This window comes from Mercenaria mercenaria, unplaced genomic scaffold (assembly GCF_021730395.1).
Source record: "Mercenaria mercenaria strain notata unplaced genomic scaffold, MADL_Memer_1 contig_3589, whole genome shotgun sequence".
NCBI lineage: Eukaryota > Metazoa > Mollusca > Bivalvia > Venerida > Veneridae > Mercenaria > Mercenaria mercenaria.
In genome coordinates this window covers 33,002-51,964 of record NW_026461742.1, presented here as the reverse complement: position 1 = coordinate 51,964, position 18,963 = coordinate 33,002, and the positions used below count along the sequence as shown (strand labels likewise).

General features: G+C 35.1%; 1 protein-coding gene across 1 annotated transcript in view; it reads right to left on the bottom strand.

Moving 5' to 3' along the window:
- Positions 1 to 1,448: 1,448 nt before the first annotated feature.
- Positions 1,449 to 18,963, bottom strand: part of LOC128553209 (protein mono-ADP-ribosyltransferase PARP14-like) — a gene marked incomplete at its 3' end in the record, with an annotated part of 34,441 nt that continues 16,926 nt past the window's right edge. The window contains exons 5-7 of the mRNA XM_053534330.1: positions 12,607 to 12,843; positions 8,618 to 8,827; positions 1,449 to 1,576 (exon numbers count right to left, since the gene is read on the bottom strand). Coding sequence (XP_053390305.1) covers positions 1,449 to 1,576; positions 8,618 to 8,827; positions 12,607 to 12,843 — 575 coding nt within the window. The remainder of the gene's footprint in view (positions 1,577 to 8,617; positions 8,828 to 12,606; positions 12,844 to 18,963) is intronic.

Below are 18,963 nucleotides of genomic sequence, written 5' to 3'. Positions count from 1 at the left end.
ATAAGGTAGTTGAGATTTCTCATTTTGGTTTACAAATACTAGGTCATGACTGATTTTGTATAACATGATTAATGAAGCTTGTTTTCTTCTTTGTTCTAGTGTTTGCGATTTGAGAGCTTCTAGCATAGATGTGACCTTGCTAAATTGTGATTAATCGTTGAAAATATTTCTAGCTGCAGCCCTTTGCACCCGTTCAATTTCATATGTTACGTTTTTCTGCTATGGATGCCAAATTGTACTACAATACTCTGAAGTCTGACATAAGTTTTGTTGGCTGTTTCCTTAAGATTTTGATCATTGCTTGCTCAGAACATTTCTTTGATACATTTAAGGGTGTTTCTTGCTTTATACGATGTGTTTTCTATATGTTGTTTTTTTCAGTTAAAGTCTTTACTGATGGTAATCACAAGATATTTAGCAAATTTTGTTTCTTAAAGTTCTCTGTTATGAAGTTTATAAGGAAATTTGACGATGTTTTTCGTTTTTGATATTCTAATAATTTCACATTTGTCAGGACTGAATTCCATAGACCATTGGTTCTCCCAGTCTTTTTGCAGTTTTTGTGAGTCAGTTGAGGAATCAGTAGTTAAATAAACAATAGTGTAATCTGCGGAAAATCTGACTGTTGGGCAGGTCATTTATATAGCATAGACAAAGAAAAGGACTCAACACAGAACCTTAAGGGACTCCAGACATTACTAGCACTGAATCTGAATTGATAACCACTACTGCGACTGTCTGAGTTCTGTTTTTAAGAAATTATCTTATCCATAAAACTGCTTTTTTGTTTGCCTTTGAAAAATCCATTAAAATTAAAATAGAATGTTTTCCAGCCTCTAAATTGTCAAACATTTCCTGGAAGAATGAAAGAAGTTGAGTCTCATAGATGTTTTCTGAACGTAATCTATGTTGGAATGGAGAAAGTAGATTTTTAGAGTCAAGATGAGTCATGATATTTGAAACCAGGATGTGCTCCATTAATTTTGAGGCTATGCATGTTCAAGAGTTATGGGACTTAATGCTATCACCTACTTTTAAAACCCCAAAATTACATGTCAAGTTTCAATTTAATATCTGCATTAGCTTTGGATATTGCATACAAAACTTCAACCAGGATTTTCGCAAAGGGGTCCGACATGTGTGCGTCACCTTAAAATGGCATAATATATAGTCCCAAGCCACTGGGGGCAAAAACATGGGTCACTAGATATGTAACTGTCACAGTACTATATATAGTGACCAACGTTTTTGCCCCCAGTGACTTGGGACTATTTATTATGCCATATTAAGGTGACTCACACGTGTCGGACCCCTTTGAATTTTCTAAGTCCAATAATTTGCCCAAAATATATGCCAGAGTAATGGGACTTGATTCTATGAGATTTGTTATTGACCTAGAAAAAGAAAAACAAGTTTCAAAGCTATATGCCTTTAAATGAAAGTTATACTTGCTTGCATGCAAAGCTGGTGACGGAGATGCCAAAGCCAGGGTGTGTTCGAGTTGCGTGTCATTTGCTCCAAAAACGTTACCAAAGTCTATCTGCGAAGTCCACTTCAAAAACTCTTCTTCAAATGCCTGATATATATAAATACATAGTTTCCAAAGCCCGTCCACTTAGCTCAAATAGCTCAATAGGGAGAGCTAAGATCTACAGTTCGCGTGGTCGTGAGTTCGTGCCTTAGGCGAGGCGTATGTTCTCCGTCAGGATTCGATAAAAGACATTGTAACTGAAATCATTCGTCCTCCACCTCTGATTCATGTGGGGAAGTTGGCAGTTACTTGCAGAGAACAGGTTTGTACTGGTACAGAATCCAGGAACACTGGTTAGGTTAAATGCCCACCGTTACATAACTGAAATACTGTTGAAAAACGGTGTTAAACTAAAAACTAACAAACAAACATAGTAACCAAACATTTATGTGTTTGAATGTGTCATTAAGTAGGTTTCTCAACCTTCTGATTTTAAAGTGAGTTATTTAAAACATCTGGTTGCACCAATGTTCGGCATATACCAATGACTGGCTTATGTTTTTTTCTGCTATGAGTAACTACAGGAACTCTTTTAGATTTAAAAATATACTCTATATCCAGTATTTTGTTCTCACTCTGAGCTGTCTGCCAAAGTTTAAACTTATGATACGGTCACTTTTTTGTAAACCCGATACCTCAATTACATGATTTGCATGTAACATGTTCTTCACAATGAAATTGTTGCAATAAAACAAATAACAAGAGGGTCATGGTGACACTGGACTATTCACCTGAGTAATATGAGCTACATGTTTCAAATGTCGAACTGACGCTAAACTATTAAGAAAGTAGGTCAGTATGTCATATTCATGGACACTGAAAGTCAGTTTTAAGATCAGTGTGCAAAGCTGTATATGTCATTCAAATTTCGAGGCTGTATCTTAAAAAAAGACAACAAGAAAGTAGGTCAGTAGGTAAAGGTCACAATCAAGAGGCTCCTAATGATTTTGTGTCATCAGGTAATAATAATTAAACAGTCTATGAAATATGATCAGATAATGTTTTAAGACCTTTTCCTATATAACTCATACAAAAAATAAGTGACTCCGGAGAGGGGCTTTAATTGGACCCTTAGTCATTATTCGAAAAATATAAGTAAAGGACACTAGGCAATGTCACATGTAAAATGTCAAAGCTCTGTGCCTCTCGGTTTTTAAGAGAAGAGCATTTTTATGTTTCTCCTATAGAACTCTATATGTAAACTCAAGGGACAACGGGGCGGGACCAATATTGACCCTGGGAATATAGCTTGAATAATCTTGGTAAAAGTCCACTAGACAATGCCACAGCTCTAGGTCTTCAGGTTTCACTGCATGGTAACTACAACGGTAGCCGTGTGTTTTGATTTGTCCAGTATGGCCGCTCAAATAAAAAACAACGTAACGTCATGTAAGTTCATATACATATATAATACGTCTTGCTACGTTTCATTACCAAATTCTGTTCAGTAACACTGGTAATGTCCAAAGAAGTAATCACCGGACAGACATGGCGATCGGAATCGTATTTAGCATAAATACATCTTATAAACTCATGAAAATTGTTCAATTTTGCGTCAGATGTTCCAAAATAAATGGATGTAAATATACTATATGATAATCTCTAGTAAGAGTATGCATAAACTGTGATGTGTACATAGCACCTAAGCTTCAAAGGGACACGAAACGTATAGTGTCGTGAAAAAATGAATGTAACGGTTTGGATAACAAGTGTGCACCGGTCTGGATGACTGAATCTCTTTGGATGTTTGCGGTTTGGACTAACACTCTAACATAATGCTTGTTTCTAAGTAATGCTTTCATATTTTACAATGGTACATGTTCAAATATGACTTCCGGCAAACCAAGCGTGGTCATTTATTTTAGATTATTTTAAATGCATATGCTTATGAAATAGGGGTGTATACTTTAAAGAAATACACTCATATGTTGATCAATATGAATGCTAATGTTTCTAGTGTGTTTAATCAAACTGATGTTACTGCCGACAATTTTGAAACCAGACTTTTCATTCAAGAATTTTTGAAATGAGTATACATATATCCTTGCTAATGACCAGAAAAAAATGTGTTAAAACTGAGTAAATGGTCATTGCATGCTGAAGATTACCTCAGTTCGCTACATATTAACGCACACCTTACAAGTTATATTTGCTTTAGCAATTGCCAAAATGAACATCCTTGTGGAAGGCATAGCTCCATGAGCTGCCGGAAATACTTTAAGCGACATGCTAACACACGACTGGTACACATTATCACCTTTCAGTATGTACTAACAGGTTTATACCCCAGTTGCTATTGACAGTGCGAAGGCACGCTCAGATGTTTGTTTGTTTCTTTCTTCTACGTTCAATATACGTTATAGTATGTCTATATATTTTGAGTATAGTTAGAATTTTCTGGGTGCCATAATGTAAGTATTGCCAATATTGGACCCATATGGGACCTATATACAAGATCTCAGCGATGTAATATATCATTGTATTCATTTTAGGTTTATAAGTGGTGTCACTAGTATAGAAATTTCTTTTTTGTATGTTTTCTTCAATTTTTTGTACATTTTCTTCGGTTTCAAAAGAAACGTGTTTCCCAGAATGGTCCAATCTGGGTCCCATATTGTTTAAAAAGTATTTGCCCACATCGGACCCACATGGGACCCATGTACAATGTCTCAGTGAACGTCTTGATTTTAAGACTACAAATGTTGTCGTTTAAACAATCGTTTTTATATGTTTTCTACGAATTTCAATACATTTCTCCGGTCTAAAAAATTGAGTTTCACGGAAGGGTCCCATATGTTTATATTTTTTTAATTTTTTTTTTAAAAATGTAAAAAATTGTGTACCGATTTTACAGTCATATCTTAACTTGCTATTGCATACACTGAATTTAACAAAGAAAAAAAAAAAAAAAGAATTTTCAAAAAAAAAATCAAATCTCGCAAGATTATTTGAATCTGGCGCAATTTTGAAAACGATAACGTCCATAATGGCAACATAGTTGAGATGTTGATAGATTTATCATTTCAGCATTTCAGAGTTTTGATTGATTACTATAAATAGCTAAATGAAATGTTTTTGTTTAAAATGTATGAAACAACTTTGATGAATACACTGAAAATTGTTTTTCATGTGTTTTTCAGAACCTTGCGGGCAAGCCCATATGGGACCCTTATAGACTATATCTGGGCTTGGTCAGGACAAATGTATCACGTTTGTCCAAAGTCAAAAAAGTATTTCTTTATACTTGCATGATATGTTAATACTTTTTCTTGTTTTGTACAAATCTATCTCCCAGCTGCAAGCTGGATTATCTTTGTACTCTTGTAGATTTGTCATTTGTTTTCTTAGAAACATGTAAAATGCTGGCAAATCTGTCATGATATTTTGCAAATAGTCATGATTTTAATGGACATGTGCTCAGACTGACATTCCTTTTTTACTTTACAGAATGCCTTAAAAAGGATCTGTAATAAAGTGACTTGGAGGTGCAATAGAGCTTGAGAATAGAACAGTGCAAAGTGATCCGGAAATAACTACATGGGCAAATGCAATGTTACGGACCCTGTTGACAATATCAATAAATCATTAAGACCCACACAAGAACGCCCCTAACTGTCCATAATTCATATATACGATATGGGACCCAGAAAGGTCCCACATGGGTTATAAGATAAGGGAAACATAAGGGACCCACGATGGTCCCATATAAAACATACCATATGAGACCCATGCCAAAATGGTTTGCAAAACCCATCTGGGTCCCATATTGGTAGCCCATATAGGCCCCACATGGGAAACCATGTGGGTTCCATATGGGCCCTATGTATACTTGCTTGCTGGATACCTGCTTACATACCAAAGCAAAGCTCAATGAAGTGGCATTACTCTGCAATGAAGTTAAAGTTAGACTTGCTGATCCTTACTTTGCATGCTAGATCCTCACAGATAATTGATTCTAATTATTGATTATTGAGATGCTTGCGTACGTACAAAAATAGTATAGAATTCAATTTAGTGAGTCATATCTTTGTAAAAACAAAGCAAACTAGAATTATAGAACATTTCTATTGCATGTCAGATCATCGCATTGAAAAACTAGTTTAAATAAGTTCCCACTATAACATCTTACAAATTATTAACAAATGGTATGCGGAAGTCGACGAACGGATGCGTGCAATTATAGTCCTTCGTATTCTTCAAGTACTCGATGTAAATCATCTTATGGAATACTAAAATAGCTAATGTGAACAGGACCGGGTTGCTTTTAAGTTAGTAGGTGAAAGGGCAAACAAACGTTTTGGTTTAATTTGGGACTACTTTCTAAGTACATGTATTTACTAATTCCCTCTTCTGAACAAGCAATTGACAAATGTGATAAGCAAATGAACATTTATTGTAAAAGAATTCAAATCAAATCACCCCCGAGACGATAGATGTAACCCAGGGTTTCAAAAAATGAACGAATTGGATATCTAACCAGCCTGGTACTCAAACGTTCTTACGCTGCTTTTTTAAAACTCGGTTTACCTACCTGTCAGGATATATAGTGTTTCATTTTGAAAATACATTGTATATTATGAAATAAATTCGTTATTAAATGTAACACATTTTTCTTTAGGTACAGAGTCAATTTCGAATCGTTTATACATATCTCTTATTTTTAGCTTAGATATTTAGTTTTATGACCAGTTTATTTCTTTCCCTAGATTTTATGCAATCCATACAAAAGATTACCTCTAATATCCCAAAGGTGAAAGAAGGAGATAGATGTGGTTGTATATGGTTTTATCAACTTTGATACCGATTTTTCGTCAGCATGTGAATTAAGTTGCTATCCATACCGGTGCATATACTAAATCCAAACCGTTAACTGCTTTTCAATTACTTGTATCTAAACCGTTACACACTTGATACATATGGCTGACTTACGATGGTATTATTCGCAGAAATACTTTACTTTCAGTTTTGAGACCGATGACAAGATATGTGAAAATACTTCTTCTTTCTTATTAACTGATTTTTCTGATGATACAATTGCAAGAGGTTTGATAACATCATTTAAAAATTTCGTTTTCGCTTCTTGATTCCCATAATCTGCACGTTTTCATCACTTAGTAATTAAAACTGGATTAATCAGATCTTTTTAAATCGAATAACTTAAATCTTAGAATGAAAACTGAAAACGGAATAAATCTTTATGTTAAAATATGTGTTTCATCGTAGAAAACATCAAAACTTACCTGATGTTTTTGACATTTATTTGCTCGGGAGAGGCCAAATTGGACAGATCCTAGCACACGGCTACCGGTGTAGTTACCATACAGTGGGTTTAAGAGAATAAGATTTTTAAAATTTACAATATAGTCATATAGGGAAAATAAACCCTGGCGCCTGAGCGCCATGTTTTTTAACGAAATAGAATGGCTTAAGCAATTTTGTAGAAAGTTACCTTAGGGATCATTTATACAAAATATTTTTGAAATCCGGCTAACAGTTTCTGAGAAGAATTTCAAAGGTTTTCCTTTCGGTTGCCTTGGCAACCACAGTTCTGAATGGATTTGAATTTTTTGGGCAATTTTGAAAGGCAGCCATACAAGAATCATTCCTGTGAAGTTAAGTTTAAATTTGCCAAGTGGTTTTGGAGAAGAAGATTTTAGTAATTTACAATAAAGCCATTGAGGGAAAATAAGCCCCGCCCTGGCGGCCCTGTTCTTTACCGGAATAGAATTACTTAAGCAATTTTCATTGACGGTCACCAAAAGATCATTTCTACAAAATATTGTTGAAATCCGGCTTACAGATTCTGAGAAGAAGATTTTTAAAGGACAAGGAAAGCCTGACAGTTTATATAAGTTAATTTCATATGAAAGCCATCCACAGGCTTTCATAACGCTGAAAAAAAATCTAAAATCGAACCTTTATTGAAAAAAATATGGCAGTTTGAAATTTAAGAAAATTGCTGATCATGGAGGCAGCCATTTTTTGTGTGTATGACGTCATTTACACACTGCTGAGTTCTTTATTTAGCAAATAACCTTTTAAACAGATTAATTTTATATATTTCTTGAGTGTAAGATGTACAACATTGCAATTTCTTTCATTATAGCTGGAAATAATAGAGAGATTATTTTACAGAAATAAGTAAATACAATTCAAATATGTGTCTATAAACTTGCTAAATCCGCCATTTTGTTTTTTGTTACCATGGAAACAAAATGGCCGCCATTTTGATCAAATATTTAAATGCTCATAACTTATTCATTTTTAAGTCGATTTTGAAAATTCTTTCACTTCTTTAAATGATTGAAGAAATCCCAGCAGACAGAATTAACATCAAAACAATATTGACTTCTCCTTTTAATAGTTTCCTTTTAGTTGCCATGGCAACCGCAGTTCTGGATGGATTTGAATTCTTTGGGCAATTTTAAAAGAGGGCCACCCGAGGATCATTTCTGTGACGTTTGGTGTAAATCTGCCCAGCAGTTTTGAAGAAGAAGAATTTCTTTAGAAATTGTTGACAGATGGATGACGCAAGACGGACACCAAGCAGCTACAAAAGCTCAAAGAGCATACTACTGTTGTTTAAAAACAACATGTGTATTAAAAACTTAAATTAAAAACAATTCTGACATTCTACTTTACTTAACCCCACACATTTTTCCCTTCTCAAACAGAAATAAATGTCGATTCTGTAAAAATCACTCTATGAAATAGGCATAAAATCATTCTAGAAATAGGCATTTACAAAGAATCCACCTATTTATAATCTTTTTTCACTAAAATCAGTTTTGTAGTTTAAAACTAACACATTAAACAAATCTCCCTTTTTGTCATGGTTAACTAAGATATTAACGCAAAGATGCAGTAAAACAAAAAGTCTAGCCACAAGCTTTATTGTTAAGGGATATACCCGTTTTGTACTTTGATGATATTTAACCTATTCAAAGTTGATCCTGATTACAACAAGCATAAATACATATCAAACGCTTGAACAATAAATATAATATATTTTGCCCACATAAAACCATTATCATTAATACGTGAATGACTTGTAAATCCTATAAATATTTCAAGCTAATAATTCACCTGAACTGTTTGTGTATGTGTTGGGAATATAACAACTCGGATGTCTTTAAGGCACATTGCTGGAAAAGTTGATACGGCATTGAACATTTCAGTTGCTACTACATCACAAGGAAAACCAAGGTTCCCTGTCCCTATTGCTGGCAAAGCCATACTTGAATGACGTAGTTTCTCTGCTTCATGCATACAAGTTGTAATTGCACTTCTGAGAACCTAAAATAAACAAGTATGAGTGTTTGACAAGTGAACTGTTTTGAGATTTACTGCTTAAATTTAATAGCTTTAAAAAGTTACCAATGGGCATTTAATATACATGTATTTAGTGACTAAATAGCTTAAAATTCAATCAATATTGATTTTAATTATGACTCTCAAACAGACATATCAGTCCAAGTAAACACACATTTGCAGTTGTCACGTGTACTTGTCAGTACGGACATTACATATACTGTAAAGTATATTCTAACTGTTTAAAGTTTCATAAAGATAAAGTATACTTGCATCACACAGCATCTTACAATATATGTTCCACATTTAAGCAGAATTAGAAATATTATTCTTAACATCATCATCCTCATTATTATAGCACCTTCATGCGTAAACCAGTTCATACAAATACAAATCTAAACATGACCGCCCTGAAATGTTCACCTGACCTAGCTATTACCTCTTATTATAAACTAGTATCTAATTTGGCCTACATTTCACAGAGACCAACATTTTGACCAAGCTTTATGTAAGTCAAGAATATCATTATCCAAGATTTTCAATGCTTTGAACTAGTAACATAATTTTCGACCTTAGGTATCCCACTTTTGAACTTTACCTAGATTTAGGGTCATCAAGTTGAGTGGCATCTAAAGTGTTAACAAGGTGTCGGGAATTGGCGCGCTTTAATGTAACGTAAACGTCAACGTCACATCCTTGCAATGTTTTGTATGTAACGTCATTATTAAAAAAGGTATCGAACCTGGAACAGCGTCGTTATTGCTATATTCCACTATATCTAAGATATTGGTGCCGTGATTTGACTTAATGACCGAGTTTACTCCCAGTGACCTAGCTTCAAATTCATCCTAGATCTTAAACAAACATTCCAACCAAGTCTCTTTACAATTGGGTATGTGGCTCTTTGAGTTTTAACACTATGATTTGACCTAGTGATCGATTTTTTAACCCAGATAATCCACTTTTAAACTTGATACAGATTTCATAGACAAACATTCTGACAAAGTTTTACGATGATCAAGTCAACATTATTGTCTCCAGTGTTAACATGGTTTTTCTATGATTTAACCTAGATACCTAGTTTAAGCAGTCAGATAACACAGTTTTGAACTTAGCCTAAATTTCATAGACACAGAACATTCTGACAAAATTTTAAGAGTGTAAACAAGTTTTTTTTACCTATGATCTGACCTAGTGTCCAACCTTAAGATCTCAGGTAACCCAGTTTTGAACTTGATTTGATGGACACAAACATTCTGACAATTTTCTATGTAAATAAAATCGAAAATGTGGTCTCTAGAGTGTTACCAATGCTTTTTCTGTAATTTGAAATACCAGTTTAGTTTAAGACCTCATGAAATCCAGTACAAATTGACCTAAATTTCATAGAGATAAACAATCGGACAACGTTTTATGAAGTTCAAATAGAAGATATTGCCTCTACAGTGTTAACAATTTTTTTTCCTATAATTTAACTTAGTGACCTAGTTTTTAACCTCAAATAATGAAATTTTAGACCTGTCCGTTTTTCAATGACTTGACCTAGTGTCCTAGTTTAAGACCCTTGGTAACCTAGTTTCAAACTTGACCTCGATTTTATACATACAAATATCAAAACAAAGTTTAATAAGGATCAGGAAGAAAATGTGGCCTCTACAGTGTTAACAAAGTGTTCCTATTAACTGACATAGTGACCTAGGTTTTGACCTAGTGACCTAGTTTTTGACCAAAATTGGTAAAAAATGTGGCTCTAGAGTGCTTACAGTAAACAGTTGAAGACAGGCTACGCATAACAGACTTTTAAACTAGAACGTGTCTGAAGGACACAGGGTGTGCCCCCACTTGTACATTTGTCACAAATAATGGGCAAACATTCAAATGTTTGCAGCCTTAAGGGGGTATAGCCTGAACAAACATTTTATGAAAAGGATTCATTAATTAATCCTGGCCATACACTTTTTGAGCTATGAGTATCACAAACAAAAATTCCACTATTTGGCTATTTCAAGGGCCATAACACTGTAATAAGCGCTAAAATTCCCAAGAAAAATGCCAAGTGTGCAAGGTCACATCATGATAAAGTCTCAAGCAAGGTTTCATGAGTTTACATCAAATACTTTTTGAGCTATGCACATTATTAGGGGGAAATGTGCATTTTTGACTATTTCAGGGGCCATAACATTAAAAATAGGGGATGAGCCAGCCAAACAATAAAAGGTGCACAAGTTTATATCATGATAAAGACTCATGCAAGTTTTCATCCATTTATATTATATACTATTTGAGCTAGGTGTGTCATAAGATGAAAATGTGCATTTTTGACTATTTCAGGGGCAATAACTCTGGAAACAGGGGCGGAGGCAGTCAAAAAATAAGAGATGCACAAGTTCATATCATGATAAAGACTCATGCAAGGTTTAATCAATTTATATGAAATACTTTTTGAGTTAGGCGCGTCACAAGGTGAAAATGTGCATTTTTGTCTATTTCTGGGGCCATAACTCTGGAAATTATGGGCGGACTCAGATGGAAAATAGGAGGTGCGCAAGTTCATATCAAGATTAAGACTCATGCAAGGTTTCATGAATATATATCAAATACTTTTTAAGCTAGGCGTGTCACAAGGTGAAAATATGCATTTACTATTTCAGGGGCATAACCCTGGAAATAGGAGTGGAGCCAGACAAAAAATAGAAGATGCGCAAGTTCATATCATGATGAAGACTCATGCAAGGTTTTATCAACTTATATCAAATACTTTTTGAGCTAGGCGTGTAAAGAACTTCGGACGGACGGACGCACACACGGACGCACGGAAAAGACCAAATCTATATGCCCCCACCCCTCATTGGGGGTGAGGGGATGGTGGTGGCACAAAAACATTTCGTGTTTAGCACTCAGAATGTGCCGTTTCGACATACGACAAATCATAAATGATATAAAACTTTCTTTTAAAGTACCATTTTAAATTTAGAATAGGAGAAATGATTAAAATTTGAAGGAAATATCAGAAGGTTGTATATGATGTAAAAATGATTTGTTTATTGACTCGTTTTTCAAAACCGTAATTCTTTTGACAACTTTCAAATACTACTTTGGCTGGTGAAAAATTACATAGATTTTTAATAAATAATCAAAGTTTCTCCAATTACTACAACGTTTGTTATTGTTCTAATCTAAATGGTACATTTCTGGAAAGCTTTCAAACTCATAACATTGTTAAACATAAAACGATTAAGAACTGTGACGAATTTTGTATAACACAACATTTATGTCAGTTTTGGAAAAGGAGTTTTTGAACAAATAATTATATTCCTATGGCAAATAAATGACCACCATCTGATGTAAATATGTTTTTGTATTGTTATAAAAACATATATTATGTTGAATCTTTCCCAGGGGATAAGCAGCAAGACGCTATCATTGCATTTTAAAAACATTACGCTATCTGGATGATATTCTTTAAATGGATTAACTGTTTCTGTCACCAGTGACTTTTATTATTTATCCACAGGGACTCCATTTTAAATAAATTAAGAATTCCAAATATGCTTAAGTAGATGAATAATTTTATCTTATTTTCATTTAAACTTCTAATATCGCGGCACAACTTGTAACAAAACACTTTACTACACGAAATTTGTACGAGCTTACAAGTGGAATGGCAGAAATATAATGACTTCATCTACCTATCAGTCAAGGCAATTATTCAAACTCGAAGTAAAAGAACTTAAATGTACACATAGTAACTGTTAAGTTCTTACATGTTTGCTTGTATTAGTATCTGCGGCATTCCAGTTTGCTAACGTACAATGAAAAACATGATCACATTTCAACCCTTTTCCTGACGAAATGGCTATTTCACCACTCTGAATTCCGTTTGCATATTTTGTATTCAACTCTCCCTGCAAATCTGGTCCAGCGGCTTTCAAGAGAGCAGATGATACACTTCCACATGATAGGTCAAGTGAATTTGCTACTGTGTTTACAATAACGTTGACCTACAACACAATAATAAAGCAGAAAAATATGCTGAAAACAGTTTTTGACAAACGACATAAAAAAAACTTCCAAATATGCTGAAAACTGCCCGAACACAAAGGCAAAATGTTGAAATAAGAGGGTAAGTCTAATTTCATTAGTTTTCATGCAGAACTTTCAAGACTGCTAAGAATTATGTCCTATTTTTTTATCTTCGCCAAAACTGGATCTTAAAGAAAATGACCAAAATGAAAGAAGTGGTAATTTAGCATAGGTAATATACATCTAGTCTAAACCAACAATAAAGAAGTGAATGAAGTATTGCCATGCAATACAAAGTCTTCTACTGGAAGGCAACTAATTTTCCCTACTGCAGCATAACATATTGATCTGATATCTGTCAATGATATATAATACACAATTTGTTATATAACACAAAAGTCTGGATTAAAATTAGCATATTTCTTCATTGCTTATAACATCTACAATACAAAAAGGCATTTCATTTCAATTTTGATACCATTTCATTTAAAACTTTTGCGGTAATATGAGAAAAAATGTAAGAAATCATCATATTAAAGGGAAGAAGTTCTGAAGAAAAAATACAAACAGTTTTTTAAACTGGTTTCATATGATATATGAGCTTTTATTACTGGACAGGAAAAGATCAGTGTTGGTCTTTGACCTTTATGTGTGACCTTGACCTTTGAGCTAGGGGTATGGGTTTGCACATGACATGTCATCTTATCAAAGGGTACATATGTACTAAGTAATATGAAAATCCCTTTATGTACTGTTGAGTACCTTTGACCTATGAGCTAGGGGTCTTGGTATTGCGCATAACGTATTGTCTAATTATGGGAAACATTAGTGTCAAGTGACTAAACTAATATCAAAATCCGTGAATGGATGACAGAGTTATGGATGGAACAGGAAAAAAACATGAGTTTCTACCTCCAACTGCAACCATGACCTTAGAGTTAAGAATACGAGATATAAACATGACATCATTATTTTGATAAATTTGATAAATTTGTGCCAAGTACTATTGAAATTCCTTAATGTAAGACGGAGTTATGGAACACACGGGGAAAATCTCTCTATTGACCTTGTACCTCTAAGTGTAACCTTGACGTTGGAGACAGATGTTGTGCATGACACTTTGTCTTATCACTGACAACATTTGTGTCAAGTAATTTGAAAATCCCTTTTTGTATTGTTGAGTTAAAGCCGAGAAAGCAAAAATGCCCTCTTTGACCTCCAAGTGTGGCTAGGGGTATGGGTGTTGTGCACAACATGTCATCTTATTAAGAGGTACGTTTGTGCCAAGTAATATTAAAATCCCTATTATGTACTATTAGACAGCAAAATGTCCTATTTACCTTTAACCACCAAATTTTCGAGCTCCGGATCCAGCTTTTTTGGCACGACACATCATCTCATCCATGGAAATATTTGTGCCAACTAATATTTCAATCCTGATATGCATGACAAAATTACATACCAGACAGGAAACAAGAAGGTCATTGACCCTAAAGCACCCACCAGTGTACAAGGCTTCAAGTGTGTTTGCATAAGAACAGAGTTAAGATTCTTTTATGTTAGCTATATTATATACATGTCACACACACTTTTGAACGTAGGGTAATAATTGCATAATTACGGTAGATATTACAAATCAGATATCACATCCAGATATCAAGGCCGACCGACCCAAGCCAACCACCCAGCCCCAAATGCATTTTCTCTTTAATAGGAGGACTTTACAGGGAACAAATGAAATAAGTATTAGGTTGGTTTAAAACGACCTGTATTCTTTATATATGTTTGTACTTCACTAAATTTGGTTTGATTTTCTGCGTCGTTCAAGTTAGCTAGACCAAAAAGCAATTTTTCAGACCTTAATGGATGGAAAATGCGAGTGTTGCGAAACAGTTGAAGCCTTTCATTTCTAAATCTATTGCATTCGAAGAAAAAATGCTCTGCATCTTCTATTCCGTTACCGCACTGGCAGTTTGGATCTTCTCTTAAATGATTCAAAAAAGGTCATTATTCAAGTTGCTACACATATTTCTCATTCTGGCATGATGTGTGTGTGTGTGTGTGTGTGTGTGTGTGTGTGTGTGTGTTCGGGTTTAACGTCTTTTTCAACAATTTTTCAGTCTTATAAACGACGGTGTCTACTTGTAGCAGTGAGCACAATGCCCAACTTTATAGTGCTGCCTCACTGGAATACCGGTATCACGCCGCAGACACGTGGCATGATACCCCACCCAGTCGTTATACTGACACCGGGCTGACCAGTCCTAGCACTATCCTCTTAATGCTGAGCGCCAAACGAGGAAGCTACTACTATAGTACCATTTTTTACGTCTTTGGTATGACGCGGCCGGGGATCGAACCCACGACCTCCCGCATCATGAATTGTAAGAGATCTATCACCATGTAAGAAAAATGATGGTACCTCTGGTGGTTTAAACAGTTTTTTAGGTTAGATTTAAATGACGACAGAGTTGGTGAATCACGAAAATAATTCTCAAGTTCGTTCCATAGCGCAAGAGATGACGGAATAATAGATCTGGAGTATATTTCTGTTCGTCTAGACAGAGTTATGAAATTGGTGTCGTTTCTTAAGTTATAGGGTGTGGCTTCTCTAACTGAATTTGGGAATAAATCGTTTAAGAATTCCGGCAATAGGCCGTGCTTATACTTATAAATCAAAGTTTATTTTTGTATTTTTCTGCGATCTGAGAGTGACACCCAGCCGATTTCTTTTAGTAACCTTTCAATTGATATGGAACGCGTGAGACCTGTAACTAGTCTAGATGCTTCATGTTGGATTTTATCTAGCGGCTCTTTTTCGTATTGTGTACAGCTGTCCCAATCTATAGACGCATATTCCATTAGGGGTCTTAAGTAACTGATGAAGATCTGATGAAGAGTTGTACGTTTAAGTTTATATTTTAACAGACGCATAGATCCGAGGACGTTAGACGCAGACTTCACAATGTTATTTACATGTACGTGCCATTTACCATCTTAACTAGCCATTGTTTGGCCCGTGGGGAAATTTTTTCTAGGTCAGAATTTAACGTTATTTCCATAAGCGTTATGTCAGTACTAGATACTGTAAGGGAGCTATCATCCGCAAATAATCGAGTTGTAATTATTAAGGACTCGGCGATATCATTCACGTAGATTAGAAATAATAAGGGACCGAGCACTGACTCTTGAGGAACACCCGCATATATACTTTTTGTATTAGAATATGATTGACCGACGAAAACTCTTTGAGGGCGGTCTTTCAAGTAGCAATTAATTCAATCGAGAATATTACCCGAACTACCATATTATCTAAGTTTAAATAATAACCCCTTATGCCATACTCTGTCAAATGCTTTAGAGATGTCACAAAATACCATGCATGTTCGTTGTTTTTCATCAAACGATTTACATATTTGATTATAAATATCAATAAGTTGATATACAGTTAAATGACCAGGGAGAAAGCCAGACTGATATTTATATATTATATTGTTAGAGTGGAGATGATTATAGATATTTTTGAATATAATTCTTTCCATAACTTTGCCAACACAACTGATTAAGGATATTGGTCTGTAATTAGATGGCAAAGATTTTTCGCCCTTCTTAAAAATTGGCATGACATTTGCCTTTTTCCATAAACTAGGATATATTTATTTCTGATAGAGAGTGATTAAATAAGATTTTAAGTGGTAAGGAGATAGTTTTCGATGTTTCTCTTAACATTTTGTGACTTATTTCATCGGGTCAACTCGCTTTATTATGTCTCCCCCCACTCCCTCTCTGGGAGAAATATTGTTTTTGCCCTGTCCGTCCGTCCGTCCGCCTGTCCGTCCGTCCATCCGTCTGTACGTCACACTTCATTTCCGATCAATAACTGGAGAACCATTTGATCTAGAACCTTCAAACTTGATTGGGTTGTAGGGCTGCTAGAGTAGATGACCCCTATTGTTTTTGGGGTCACTCCGTCAAAGGTCAAGGTCACAGGGGCCTGAATATTGAAAATCATTTCCGATCAATAACTGGAGAACCACTTGACCCAAAATATTGAAATTTCATAGGATGATTGTACATGCAAAGTAAATGACCTCTATTGATTTTGGGGTCACTCCGTCAAAGGTCAAGGTCACAGGGGCCTGAACATTGAAAACTATTTCTGATCAATAACTTGAGTACCACTTGACCCAGAATGTTGAAACTTCATAGGATTATTGGACATGCAGAATAGATGACCCCTGTCGATTTTGGGGTCACTCTGTTAAAGGTCAAGGTCACAGAGGCCTGAACATTGAAAACCATTTCCAGTCAGTTACTTGAGAACCACTTGACCCTGAATGTTGACACTGCATAGGATGATTGGACATGCAGAGTAAATGACCCCTATCAATTTTTGGGTCACTCCGTTAAAGGTCAAGGTCACATTGGCCTGAAAATAGAAAACCGTTTCCGATCAATAACTTGAGAACCTCTCGACCCAGAAAGTTGAAACTTCATAGGATGTTTGGACACGCGGAGTAGATGACCCTTATCGTTTTTGGGATCAGTCCGTTAAAGGTCAAGGTCACAGGGGCCTGAACATTGATAACCATTTCCGATCAATAACTTGAGAACCTCTTGATCCAGAATGTTGAAACTTAATAGGATGATTGAACATGCAGAGTAGATGACCCCTATCGATTTTGGGGTCACTCTGTTAAATGTCAAGGTCACAGGAGCCTGAACATGGAAAACAATTTCCGATCAATAACTTGCGAACCACTTGACCCAGAATGTTGAAACTTTATAGGATGATTGAACATGCAGAGTAGATGACTCCTATTGATTTTTGGGTCAGTCTATTAAACGTCAAGGTCACAGGGGCCTGGTCATGTAAAATCATTTCCGGAAAATAACTTGAGAACCACTTGACCTAGAATGTTGAAACTTAATAGGATAATTGGACATGCAGAGTAGATGACCCCTAATTATTTTGAGAACCACTAGGCCAAGAGTGTTGAAACTTAGCGGGATGACTGGACATGCCAAGTAGATGATCCCTATTGCAGCCAACCATAAGTGTCTCTTTGACTTTCGCTCCTGACCCCTATTGACTTCTTGTCTATAGGACTTTGCATTGGGGGAGACATGCGCTTTTTTACAAAAGCAATTTCTAGTTTATAACAAGATTAGATAAGATGTCGGTTACTTCTTGTTCTGTAATAATAACGTTGTTCAAACATGTATCTGATTTTAAGCTAAAATCTGGAAGAGCAGTATGCGAATCATCGAGTGTCGAAATAGAAACAAAATAATCGTTTAAAACGTTCGCTTTATCTTCATCTGAGATTGTGTATTCGTTTTGGTCGTTAAATAATGGTGGTATATAGTCATTTTTGTTAAAATTTTCTTTTACCAACATTCTGACCAATTTCAAATATTGTCTAGGGTTTAATGAGCCAACTTCACTCATTGAAAATTCTAAAGTGTTAAAAAATAGTCCTTTTGAATGTTTTTTTCTTGTTATTTACTTTATTTCTTATCGTTTTGTAATTTGTCCAGTCCGAAATTTCACCAGATCTTAGTGCCGTTCGTTTTAGACCGTCGCGTTGTCTCGAGATTCTACGAATCTCAGAATTTTACCACGGTTTATCATTCGGACGTATAGTAACACTAGATGTGGGAACACAGATATCGATAAGTTGAATAATTTTTTCGTGGAAAAGATTTACTACATCATCAACCGATCCAGTATATAGAAATGACCAGTTAGTTGATCGTATCAAATTATTTAGAGCCTGATAATCGCCGCGATTATAATTCCGCACTTTTCGTTTGTAAACACGGAGATGATAAAAAATCACTTTTTTATGTATCCGGATGTTTCGTAATGGTCGCTTATTTCGTGGGGCGTATAGAAAATTCCAGAGTATAATGGGATAATATTGCTAGAAATATCTATTGGATCTAATAATATGCCTGAATTATTTGTTACTCGGGTTGGCTCATTTATTTAAATTGATCATATTGTTAAAAGCAAGAATGTTTTGGAATTTATGATTTGAACTGTTCAGATGGTCTTCATTAATATCACCGAGGAGGATGATATTACTAGTAAT